This window comes from Eumetopias jubatus, unplaced genomic scaffold, assembly GCF_037043125.1.
Source record: "Eumetopias jubatus isolate StellerSeaLion01/CBP00866 unplaced genomic scaffold, mEumJub1_p1.0 scaffold_13, whole genome shotgun sequence".
NCBI classification, from domain to species: domain Eukaryota; kingdom Metazoa; phylum Chordata; class Mammalia; order Carnivora; family Otariidae; genus Eumetopias; species Eumetopias jubatus.
The window spans coordinates 38,837,615-38,850,230 of NW_028274819.1; the positions used below are offsets into that span (position 1 = coordinate 38,837,615).

At 32.8% G+C, this 12,616-nt stretch overlaps 1 protein-coding gene across 2 annotated transcripts in view; it reads right to left on the reverse strand.

Moving 5' to 3' along the window:
• The window catches only part of PRMT3 (protein arginine methyltransferase 3), a 137,054-nt gene that overhangs the window by 81,978 nt on the left and 42,460 nt on the right, over positions 1–12,616 (reverse strand). For both annotated transcript variants that reach the window (XM_028117704.2, XM_028117705.2), the window contains exon 10: positions 10,130–10,229. In XM_028117704.2, coding sequence (XP_027973505.1) covers positions 10,130–10,229 — 100 coding nt within the window. The remainder of the gene's footprint in view (positions 1–10,129; positions 10,230–12,616) is intronic.

A 12,616-nucleotide genomic window follows, 5' to 3' on the forward strand; every position in this document is an offset into this window, starting at 1 on the left:
CAGAAGAAATACAAGTATAAAATTAAAAACTTAAAAAATTCCATAATCTTAATTTGGAAAAATCAGTATAAACTCTTAATTCTTCATAATAAAAAACAGCTACATCTGTCCACTAAAATAAACATATATAAGCAATGACATTGCATGACAATTCATTACTATGAAAATGGCAAATAAATAGAAAATATGGAAATTTTATCCTATTTTTCCTATTCAAACTATAGTTCATAACCAAATATTTGAGGAGACAAAGTACTTTGGGAATAATTTCAGCTAACAAATAGAGAATAATTGGTACAGGTAGAATATCATAACTTGGCAACTTTTAATGAAATAATGAATCCAAGAAATCATTTTCAACAGCTTCTAAAACCATTAGGTAGGTTTATAGTGAACAGATTAGGCTAACAGCTCCAAAAAGCCACTGATCAACCTTAACATAATAGAAGGAGACAACCAGACATTGAGTCCCCTGATTCAATGCAACAGAAACTAACCATCACTGCCCCCCATGAAGTATTCTCGGGGGGGGGGGAACAACAACTTTAATTTGTTAAACCTCTATTTCTGGACCCCATATTTCTGGTTTACAAGAAATACAAGGGATAGAAAAACATATTAAGTGACACCATGAGGATGCAATCATCAAAATCTAGAAAGTAGAAATTTCTACAGGACAACTGACCAAGTTTCTTCAAAGAATGGCAAGAAAAAAGGGAGGAGGTGAATGTATAGACTATAGATTTTAGACTTGATATCAAAAGCATGATGCATAAAAATAAAAACTGATAAACTGGACTTTATCAAAATTAAAAACTTTTGCTCTGTGAAAGGTTTTGTTAAGGGGACTGGCTATAAAGTGGAAAACATATTTGCAAACCACATATCCAATAAAGAACTAGTAAAAAAGAACTATCAAACTCAGCAGTAAATAAACAATCCAAATAGAAAATGAGCAAAAGACACAGATATTTTACTGAAAAAGATACAAGGCAGATACGCATATGAAAAGATGTTTAACATCATTAACCATTAGGGAAATGCAAATTAAAATTATAATGATATCACTATACACCTATCAGAATGGCTTCAATAAAAAATAGTGACAATATACAATGTTGGCAAGAATGTAGATAGATATTGCCACTGGAACAGTCACACATTGCTGTAAGAATATAAAATGGTACAGCCCCTCTGCAAAAACAGTTTGGCAGTTTCTTATGGAACTAAACATGCAATTACCATATGACTAGCTATTATACTCTTGGGCATATATCTGAGAGAAATGAAAACTTATGTTCACACAAAATCATATATGCACAAATGTTCATACAGCTTTATTTGTAATAGCCCCAAACTGGATATTCTTCAAAAGTTAAATGGTTGAAACAACTTTGGTATATTCATACCATGGAAAAGTACTTAGAAATAAGGGCGAGACTATGGATATGTACAATAATTTGGATGACTCTCCAGGGAATTGAGCTAAGTGAAAAATGCCAACCCGAAAAGGTCACATACTGTACAATTCCATTTCATTCTTGAAATGACAAAATCATACAAATTGAGAACAGATTAGTGACTGCCAGAAGTCAAGGCTGGTGAATGGAAGAGGGAGGTGGTACAGCCATAGAAGGATAACAGGAGGGCTTCCTGTAGTGATGAAACTGTTCTGTATCCAATGGTATCAGTATCAGTATCAATATCCTAGTTGTGCTGTTGCACCATAGATTTTTTAAGATGTTATAGAAACTGGGTAAAGAGAATAAGGCATCTCTCTGGATTATTTACCACTGCATGTGATATAATCTACAATTATCTCAAAATAAAAAGCTTAATTAAAAAAAGATTTATGAGATAAATTAATCAAATGCAATGTGTAGACATAACTCAGATCCTGATTCAAACAAATCAATTGTAAAAAATATATATATAAAATTCATGAAGCAATCAGGGAAATGTGAAAACAGACTGAATATTAGGAATTTTTTTTGGAATATGGAATTGTGCCTATAGCGGTAATTTTGTTAGGCTCAATGACATAATAAATAAAGGCATAATAAATATACATTTAAAAAAGTCCTTATCAGTTAAAAAAAGATAGCAGAAAAATTTAACAGTGCAAAGATAAATAAAACAAAAATGGCAAAATACCGACAATTGTTGAAGCTGGGTGATAGGTGCATAAGGTTCATTGAAACATTTGTTCTAAAATTTTTACATTAGAAATTTTCCCTAATAAAGTGTTTTTAAAAATTAAAAAGAATAAATAACAGTGGTCTGCATCTGTAAATGTACCAGGTACAAAGCAAAAACAAATGCCAAATTATTTGGGGTAAAACCCAAGCACCCCAAAGAGTTTTTCATAGATAAAGTTCCTTAGAAAATATATGGCAGAATAATCAAATAGTACTAAACACTCAAGTAAACAAGCACCAAGCACCATGAATGAAGGCTAGTAGAAACAAGTTAGCAAAAGCAGATCTGCAAAACTGCTGGATATTGTTTACAATTTATGAGATTAAGAGGCTTGAAGATAGGAGTAATAAGCAAACAAAATTTTAAAAGAACCAAAGAGAATTTCTAGAAGTAAAAAAAAAATTTTTTTTTAAATGAGATAAAACTCAATAGATGAGTTTAACAGATAATTAGAAAGAGCTTCAGGGCGCCTGGGTGGCTCAGTTGTTAAGCGGCTGCCTTCGGCTCAGGTCATGATCCCAGAGTCCTGGAATTGAGTCCCACATCGGGCTCCCTGCTCAGCGGGAAGCCTGCTTCTCCCTCTCCCACTCCCCCTGCTTGTGTTCCTGCTCTCGCTGTCAAATAAATAAATAAAATCTTTAAAAAAAAAAAAAGAGCTTCAGAAAAAATTAGTAAGTTGGTAGACTGAACTGAAGAAATTACCCAGAATACAGCCAAAAAAGTCAAAACAATAGAAAATATGAAGGAGTATAAGAGGCACAGAAGATAGATAAGTCTAATAAATATGTAATGGCAATTCAAGAAAGATTTATTTAACAAGATACAAAAACTCAAACGATAAAAGAATTCTGGTAAACTTAATACATTAAGTATGTCTTATTCATCAAATCACACCAAAAAATAATGCAATGATAAGCCATGTGCCGCTAACAAAAATAACTGATAGGGAATCCATCAGTTGTATCCATCAACAAGCTAAGTTATCTTACATTAATAAACAGTATCCAAATCATCACTGAAAACAGAAAAGATTTATTTCTTACATTACAGGCTGACAAGTCATTGCTTATTATAATTACTCAGGAGTCAGGCTGACAGAGGGTTTATATTAATACAAGCTTCCACAGTAACTGATGTGTAAAAAGGGGATATGGAAAACTGTGTACTGGATGTTAAACATTCTGTCTGGATACGACTTTCAATGGCCAAAGTAAGTCATAGGGCCACATCTGACTTCGAAGGGGACAGAGAGTTAAATTCTAATATGTGCCCAGAAAACAGGAGATGCAGAAAATATGAGAAGAGCCCTAACAACAGATTGGCAACTAGAATAAATAAGGAACTCTCAGAAAAATAATAAAAAAATAAAGATCTCCAACAGAAATATAGCCAAAAGAAATTAACTGAAATTTCACAGAATGCCAAAATGAACCATAAGCACACTGAATGTGACAACTGTTAGTCTTTAAATATTATTAAATATTTGAATTATGTACTGCCTTTCAAATTCTTATACAATTGGATTCCAGAATTTTCTTTTCTGGTTATGTAATGAAATGGAAAAAACTAGGAATTAAAAACAGTCACAAAACTTATTATTTTTTATCTCAGGAACATGCTTGTAATGGGTTTTATCTGTCGGCTGTATAAAAAATGAGATTTCTTTCTGTCTTTGCAAGCTCTTAGTGATTGCCTGTGATGCACATCACATTCTGGCTTACTGCTTATCTAATAAAAAAAACTGTGTGTGTGTTTTCTCTTCTAAAAAACACTAGTCACAATAGAACTGAACAAGGAAAGAGGAAATGACATCAAAACTGATATCCCTAAGAAAAAAAAGTAAAATGTGTGCTCTTCAGGGTTTACTGGTTCTGCAATAAGGGTTCCTTAGAGCACCTCATCAACTTATGTGGAGAATAAGAGTGCCAGTGACTCTGCTTTATTAATGGTAGATTATCTCTCAAATATGATAATACTTGAGTGTTTATTTTAATAACAGCATAAAAGATAATAATTCAGGAAAAAGTAATACTTAGAACTATTTTTAAAAATCACTTGAATGTCGGGACACCTGTGTGGCTCAGGTGGTTAAGCGTCTTCCTTTGGCTCAGGTCATACTCCCAGGGTCCTGGGATCAAGTCCTGCATCAGGCTCCTTGCTCAGCAGGGAGCCTGCTTCTCCCTCTGCCTGCTGTACCCCCTGTTTGTGCACACACACTCTCTCTCTCTGACAAACAAATAAATAAAATCTTTAAAAAAATCACTTGAATGTGGGATTCAGCTAAATCAGTACTTAGAAATGTTAGCGTCTAATGCCAAATATTAGAAAAAGAAAAGCTGGAAATCAATGATCTAAGCTTCCTTTTCAAGAAGCTAGAAAAGAGCAGCAAATTAAACTCTAAAGAGAGTAGAAGGAAATAGAGACTGAAGCAGAAATCAATATGATAGAAAACAAATGCTGACAGATCAACACAAAGCACAATTCGGGTTCTTTGAAAAGAGCAGTAAACGACAAAACTTTAGCAAAACTGATCAAGATAAATTACATGTCATTTCCTAGTAAGAGAAACTAGATTAAGCCTTGGGTTTGTTTCTGGTCACTTGCTTTTATTGGACAGAAGCACAAATTAATAAAAGACTGAAGACTGAATTCCTGAGAAGGTCAGGTAGCCTCAAATTCATTCAACTTCATGTTACTTTAAATTGGGTATTCCCAAATAAATATTCTAGTATTAAAAATGGATAAAGGGAAGAGAATGGAAAATGGAGCAGACCAAATCGATGTATCACCACTACTGAAGAATTTACTCAAAATACATAATCTACCAAAAACAGGTCAGAAAAAAACATTCATTCATAAGAACAGATCAAAATTTACTGTAACTAACTCCTGCCCTAATTCTCACTTCACCTAACTGAACAATGACTTCCTAGTTCTGCTATCTAAATTTTGCCAATTTGAAGACTCTATTAAAGAAAATATAACATGTGAAAGATCTGTACCCCAAGAGAAGAAAACTTCAGAGGACAATTATCTTCATCAAGCCCTTTTAAATCAGTTTCAAAAAGCAGTGTTTCTTCTTAAACTTGTCCCTTGAAGTATCTCTAAATGGCAAAAGAGAATGAATTGAAACTCCCAAGGAAGTAAGAAGGACTTAGTAAAATCAGCCCTGGGAGGGCTCAAAAAGCTATGAAGGCTAATGTTTTATCTTAAAAATTTGTGAGAATTTTGCATTCCACTCCAAAGAAATACAAATAATGCTTTTTCCCTCCCAAATTTTCACACCATACTTAATCTGTTATTTCTCAAACACATGATTGGCAGGTTCTCTAAATCCAGGTTGAGGTGTATGTGAGCAAGTTTTCTTTATTACAAACTGGTGGCATCTATATGATTACTCCATTCTTGTGAATCAAATATCTGTTCATGGATAACTTTTAAGTAGAAACTTCACACTACCTGTGCCAACTCAATTACATAGGATAATCTAACTGTGTTTATATTAAATGCCCAACTGTCTGAAAATGAAAACTGTAAATTTTAGGAGCTTTCTTTCATTCACAGGTAGAAGTAAACAGCATTACTTCTTCTGCTTTAACAAAGGGCTCATAAACCAAGGGGGGGGAGCACTAGGAATGTTCTTCACCCAAGTGTTAATAGTCTTTACTTCATGTATATTACCATTTTCAAATTTTACTTACTGAATAACCTAGTCAGGCAGTTCATTCATTAGTTAGCAAGTGCTTAACAGACTATACAATTTTCAAAACCAAAGAGCTAACTACTGAGATTTTATTATGTGCAGAAAATGCTTCAAGAAATTTATATCTATTAACTTATTTAATCTTCACAAAAACCCTATGAAGTAGGTATTACTATTATCTTCATTTTACAAAGAAAGAAACTGAGGCACAGAGAAGTTCAGTAACATGCCCAAGGCAACAAACCAAAGGGTTTGGTAGTCTAACTCCACAGCAACATTCTCAATATTGTCATATGTTACCTCCTTGACTTCATGTGCTGTATAGCAAATTATAAATAAGATCATATCTATGGCCAGTGAATTTCTAAGTTGTAAAGTTCTCTTATGGTGTACATTCCCTCATCATGCTAAGCCTTGTGATAGAATCTGGTCATACCAAGTAAATCCTGGCTCCCAGTCTCAGGAGAATGGAAAAAGGTACATGAACAATTAATTACAATACACTATAATTTGTGTTGTTAAAAACAGACCAAGAAAGGTCACCTATCCTCATGGCAGTTGGCTGAAATGGCATGGCTTCACTGTCAGACTAAAGACGACAAGAACATTTCAACATCCACCAGTTTAAAATGTGACCTATGACAGGCTTTATGGTCAGTTTGTGGATTGCTGATAAGCCAAATCACAAGCCATGTTGTTTTTTAAATGATATCTTGAAATGCTACTCATTAATAAAGAGTATTAAGCATGAACAAAAGATAACACTGTGGGTGTGGGTATGTGCATGCATGTGTATTACACAGATACACTTGTGCTGGTGAAGATGGGGTAGGAAAGTTAATTCTTAAATTTCAAGGACACATCCAAGAATATTTGAGTAAGGAGAAATTTTAGGTAGCTTCTGTGAAAAGCAAGCCAAGATAGAAAAATTGCAAAAAAGGACTTCAGACAATTTTAATGTAGGTCAGGAATGATCATGACAATAAGTTCACCTAATGTGTAATTCTGCTGATAATCCTGATGATGGAAAAAACAAACGTGCAAACAAGAATCATTGCTGGCAATCGTATCATATGATGCCAGGATCTTATCTATGTATTTATAAGGAGGTCACACTGAAAACATAGATGGAAAACACTAACACCAAATGAGTCAATCTGGCTTAACTCGTTTGTAGCACAGAATTGGGGACACTTACTTTGGACAGTTTTATTAGACAATCAGAAATAAGATGTCATAAAGAATGGCTGTATTGGTAGAGTAAAATATGGAAAATGAAAGGAGATACTCATAGGCATAAATACTAACATCTTACAGAGATTAAATTGATTTAAGTCATTTATTCATTCAGTTATTTATTTAATATTGGCTAATTTAATATCAGTTATTTATATAACTGATAATAATTTTACCAAATGGAATTTCCATTCAATAAAAAATGAAAATGTAAAATTAAAAGAAAGCCTAAGTTTGGAAATTCATAACTCTAAGAGGCAAGTGATGGCTTATTAAATAATATGCTAACAGCAATGATTTGGCTTTTAAAATTACATTTTTTTTTAAAGATTTTATTTATTCATTTGACATAGAGAGACAAAGCAAGAGAGGGAACACAAGCAGGGGGAGTGGGAGAGGGAGAAGCAGGCTTAACTAAGAACATCTTCCAAAATAAAGCAAAGTTCATGAATAGTTGTAGACAAAAAAATAAATCTAGATTAACATGGAATAGTTAGTGGACTATAGGAGAAGAAAACAAAATGTACATCTCTGTAACATACAATACCTACACTGCTACACTGCATTACAAGTCCATTAAAAAGCTTAATGCAAATTTTATTAGAGAAATAAGGCTATCCAAAGTTGACTGCCTTAGAATAACGGCCATAAATTATGGTGTCTAATGCTCCACCTAACACATTTAACATGATCTGCTAGACTTCAATTCCACTGATGCCTATAAGGAAAGGGAGACAGTAAGATAATGCAAACTCTTAAGTTATACCCTTGTGAAGAGGAATAAGGAAAGTTCTTAGTTAACACTTCCTGAATACACTGATTTACTTCCCTTAGTGAAGGGCTTCTGAAAGCACCTTGGTTCCAAACAACTGGCTTTCATTCCAGGTTCCAGTGACTCAGAATTATTTGTATTATAATGCCTTCCTAATAAAGGCAGAGATCAGACCTGACCAGTCCTCCAAAATGAAAGGTACCCTTTACATCAATTACAGTCTAGGAGAACAGAAACCATAAGTCATGAAAACAGAAAAATGAATACAGGAAGTTGGTTACAGAGAGGGTAAAAGATATGGTAAGTGATCAAGAAGGAACTGAGACAACTGGACATGAGTAGACACCAGGAAGGAACTACCATTCCTAGGCTAGAGAGACAAAAGGAAGAAGCAGTGCTACAAGAGTCCAGGGCAGAGTCACACAGTGGACACTGGAATTATGACAGACTTGTCCAGTGGGAATTGGAGTCACAAAAGAAACAGCTTCTGCCAGCAATACAACTAGAGGCAAACAGAAGCAAAGAAATGCCCTGACTTTTCCCTTTCTTTAAATCTCCTATCAGTGTTTCCCGTTGGGTTTCCCAAACCCCGCGGATGATGGTTGTCCTTGGAGCCTAGAAAAAGCAGCCTGCAGAGCTAGCCCTCCTTCAGTACAGAAGCAGGCAGAAGAGTGTAAAATGCACCTGAGGACAAATAAGCCCAAGACCAGCACAGCTTTTCAATAAAGTTCATATCGTAAATGTGACGATCTCATAAATTCACTCAATCCAGCTAATTTTTTATTATACCAACTGCCTCTAAGATTTCAATTGAATATTAGTACTTCTAGATCATCTTTCAGATTTTGAAATGAAAATTCCTAGAATATCAATATCTAGAAATATAATTCTGCTAGGCAGGTCAAGAACTATCCAACTAGTTATAACCAGATATGGAAAAACGTTCAACTGGGATGACAGAAAGTTTAGTAAAGTCTGTCTCAGTTTGCTTATATCCTAATTTGGAGTAATTCAATAGATGCATTTTCCAAGAAAAGTAAAACGGTCCATGGAGAAATGAGCAGGTCAGCCAACATTTAGCACACACTATTTTAACATATTGCTGAGTAAATGCCTCAAATGTGCTTCTTCAAAGCACCTTTTTGTCGTCCTTAAAAAGATGCTGGATTTTTAATTATATGTAACTAAATCCGTATCTTTTCACCCAATTCATAAAAGAAATCAGAGTGCTAATACAAATTCTCTGGTATAAGAAAAATAATGACACTGTGATTAAAAATTATTAAAAGCCAACCCTACCATAAAAAAATCAACATACTCTTTCATGTACAAAAGAGTAACTGCTAACAACAGTGACTGTCACTGGCTCTAGATTGAAATTTACTTATACATTAAATCTGAACATTTCAAAAGCTCCCTAAAATCCCTGCTATTTTGCTAGAAGTATTGCTATGATTATTCAAAATTTATAGATAATTATAAAGCATAATGCATTTTTTCCAACATTGTTTGATAAATTCATTTACTGAAAATATATACATCAAATACAGGTTTTTAAAAAAAGGCTTTAAAACTCTCCAAAAACTTAAGAAATCTTTATCTGGAAACGCTAACTTGTCTTCATCAAATTGGCATATCAACAAGTTAAATCAGTTGTCAAATACCATTAGTTTTACTTCATATACATTTAAAAATAAACATTCTGTGCCCTGACTTACGATTTCAAAAGCAAATTCTAAAGCTATAAACGTATCTTAATTTTATTATTTTAATCACGCTAATAAATTCTCTTTTATGTGATAAAGAACACTGACTACATGGCCTGACATAAGAAAGATAGGACATTCAGTATTAGAGCAATAGTGGCAACATCATGTTAATTTTGATGAAACAGTCCTAATAAGTCCTTACTAGTCCTCACAGGCTTTTCAGCAAACATATTTAGATCTCCACAAATTTAGAAAATAGAAAAACAATAATTCTTTATTATGATTTTAAAAGTAAAAAAGCTAATTTATTCTCTTTTTAAAAAGATTACAAACGGCCAGTAAATAAGTGCCATATCAGAATAAACTACCATAAAAAGATTGTAGCTGTTTTTAAAATAATGCCATTATTCTGACATTTATCAAATTAATTAAATGCAGAAAACTACTACCTTATTCACTGCTTTCTTTTTTTTAAAACCAACACAAGTAGTTTTTTCTGCAAACACTTACCATCCACTCAGATATAATAACATCTACTTTTTCTACAGGAAGGCAAACTTCTTCAATCTTTCCTTTAATTAGTGTAATAGTATCTTCAAGTTTATTTATTCTGAAAATTATCATAATGAAATAAATTAGTATGTTAAACAGACTCAGAAAACTAGTTAAATTACATAATTTGTTGGTAACGGTTCATATTATTTTGTATGTTCAAAATTTGTTTGATTATTCCCTGAACACTAGAATTACTTTTGATCACTTCATAAATGTCCAAGAATGTTTCTGATTAATATGGCAATACCCTGAACCCATATTGAAAACTTCAGCCTGGAAAAAATATGAATTTTATCAAGAACACATAATAAAGTTATTGTTTTGTTTTAAGGGAGGGGTGGAAAGAGACATACAGACCAGACAACAAGAGTACATTTTAAAGGCAAGTAGTGTTTCACAGTGGAGAGAGAACTAAAAGCCAGAAGCTCTTTATTTGAACCCTAGATCCCCTTGTAATTGTCAGTTAAGTGATCTTCATCAAATTATATCATAATCTTCTGAGCTGGTGTACTCCATGTGTAAAAGAGAATGATGATGCCTGACCTATCTACTTCGCAGCTGATTCTGAGAATCAAATATTTGTGAAAGCAGCACATATTTCCTCAAAATATTACATGCTGCATAGAACCTATCTACTACAATCTTAAATTATTTAACCTTGTCCACTGACACTCATTAGGTATTTTTATATGCTTGATCTAAGACTAGCACATATTTTCCACCTTCCTTTTTAAAATGTGAAATAGACAACAGTTAAGGAGATAATTTCAGAGTTAAAAGCAAGCTGCTAAGTTTTTATCTAGTTAAAATAAACTCAATCCTCAGAGGATATACATCTAAATTACAAAGGATTTTTTCTACTAACAAAGGAGGATCTTTCCCCAATTTCACTGAGGTATTATTAACATAAAATTAAATGCACTCATTTAAAGGGTAAATTTTGTCAACTTCTCCAAAAGAGACATCTGAGTGATTGCTATCATCATCAATATATAGAACATATCTACCTCCTTGAAAATATTCATTAGCACTCCTTCCCAGAAAATCCTCCTGTTCACAGGCAAACATTGATTTTCTTTCTTTCACTACATATTAGATTTGTATTTTGTAGAGTTTCTTATAAATGGAATCATAGCAAATGTACCTTTTTGTGTGTGGTTTGTTTTATATTTTATAAATATATAAATTCATGCATACTTTTGTGTATATCACTAGTGCATTCCCTGTTGTCGCTTAGTATTCCCATGTGGATAAAACAATTTTGTTGATCCACATACCCGTGGATGGAATTCTGGATTGTTTCTAGCTTTCGGTTATAATGAAAAATGCTACCATAAACATTTGTGTACAAGTAAAACTGATCTGTCAAATGAAAGTATCTAACTTTTAAAGAAACTGTCAATCTGTTTTACAAAGTGCATATACAATTTTATATTCCACCAGCAATGTATATGTACATTCTTGTTGCTTCACATCCTTGTCAACACTTAGTATTGTTAAGCTTTTAGATTTTAACTGTGTGATGAGATCTCATCATTGTTATAAACTGCATTTTTCTAATGATCAAGCATTTTTTCCCATGTGCTTATTGGCCATATCCCTACATTGCCTTTTATTCCAATTTTTTGCCCATTTAAAAAACCAAGTCAGTTGTATTCTTATCATTGAATTTTAGGAGTTCTTAACATTCTAGATAAAAACCGTCTGAGATTTGTGTGTAGTAAATGATTTCCCCATTCTGTGGCTTTTTAATTTTTTAATGGTATATTTTGAAGAGATAGTTTTTAATTTTGACAATGACCAATTAATATTTTTTTTCTTTTGTGGTTCATTTTTGCCTACATGAAGTCTTTTCACCTGTATTCTTCTAAAACTTTTGTTTCCATTTGAATTAATTTTTCCACATAGTATCATGTTCATTTTCTTCCATAATAATACCAACTGATATGGTGGAAAAACTATTACAAGGGATAGTTTCAACTTCCCTGAAGAAAAAGAATCACTAACCCAAAGGATTACTTTGGTATATTTGTCAAAAATCAAGTAACCATATATGTGTAAGTTTATTTCTGGACTTTCAATTCTGCCTCAACATTTAAATATGCATCCTTATGTCAATACAACACTATCTTGATTACTACAACTTTAAATTAAGTCATAAAATCTGACAGTGTACATCCTTTAACTTTGTTCTTCTTTTAAAAAATTCTCTTAGCTACTCTAGGTCATTTGTGTTTTCATATGAATTTTAGCATCAGCTCTTGGTAATGTAATGCACTTTTCAGTGCTAATATCTTAGACATACTTTGTTAAATTTACCCCTAAATGTTTGATGACTTTGGTTGTACTGTAAATGCTATATATTTATTTAAGTTTCAATGTCTACTTGTTTGGGACTACTAATAAAAAGTATAAATAATTTTCATATTTTCACCTTAAATC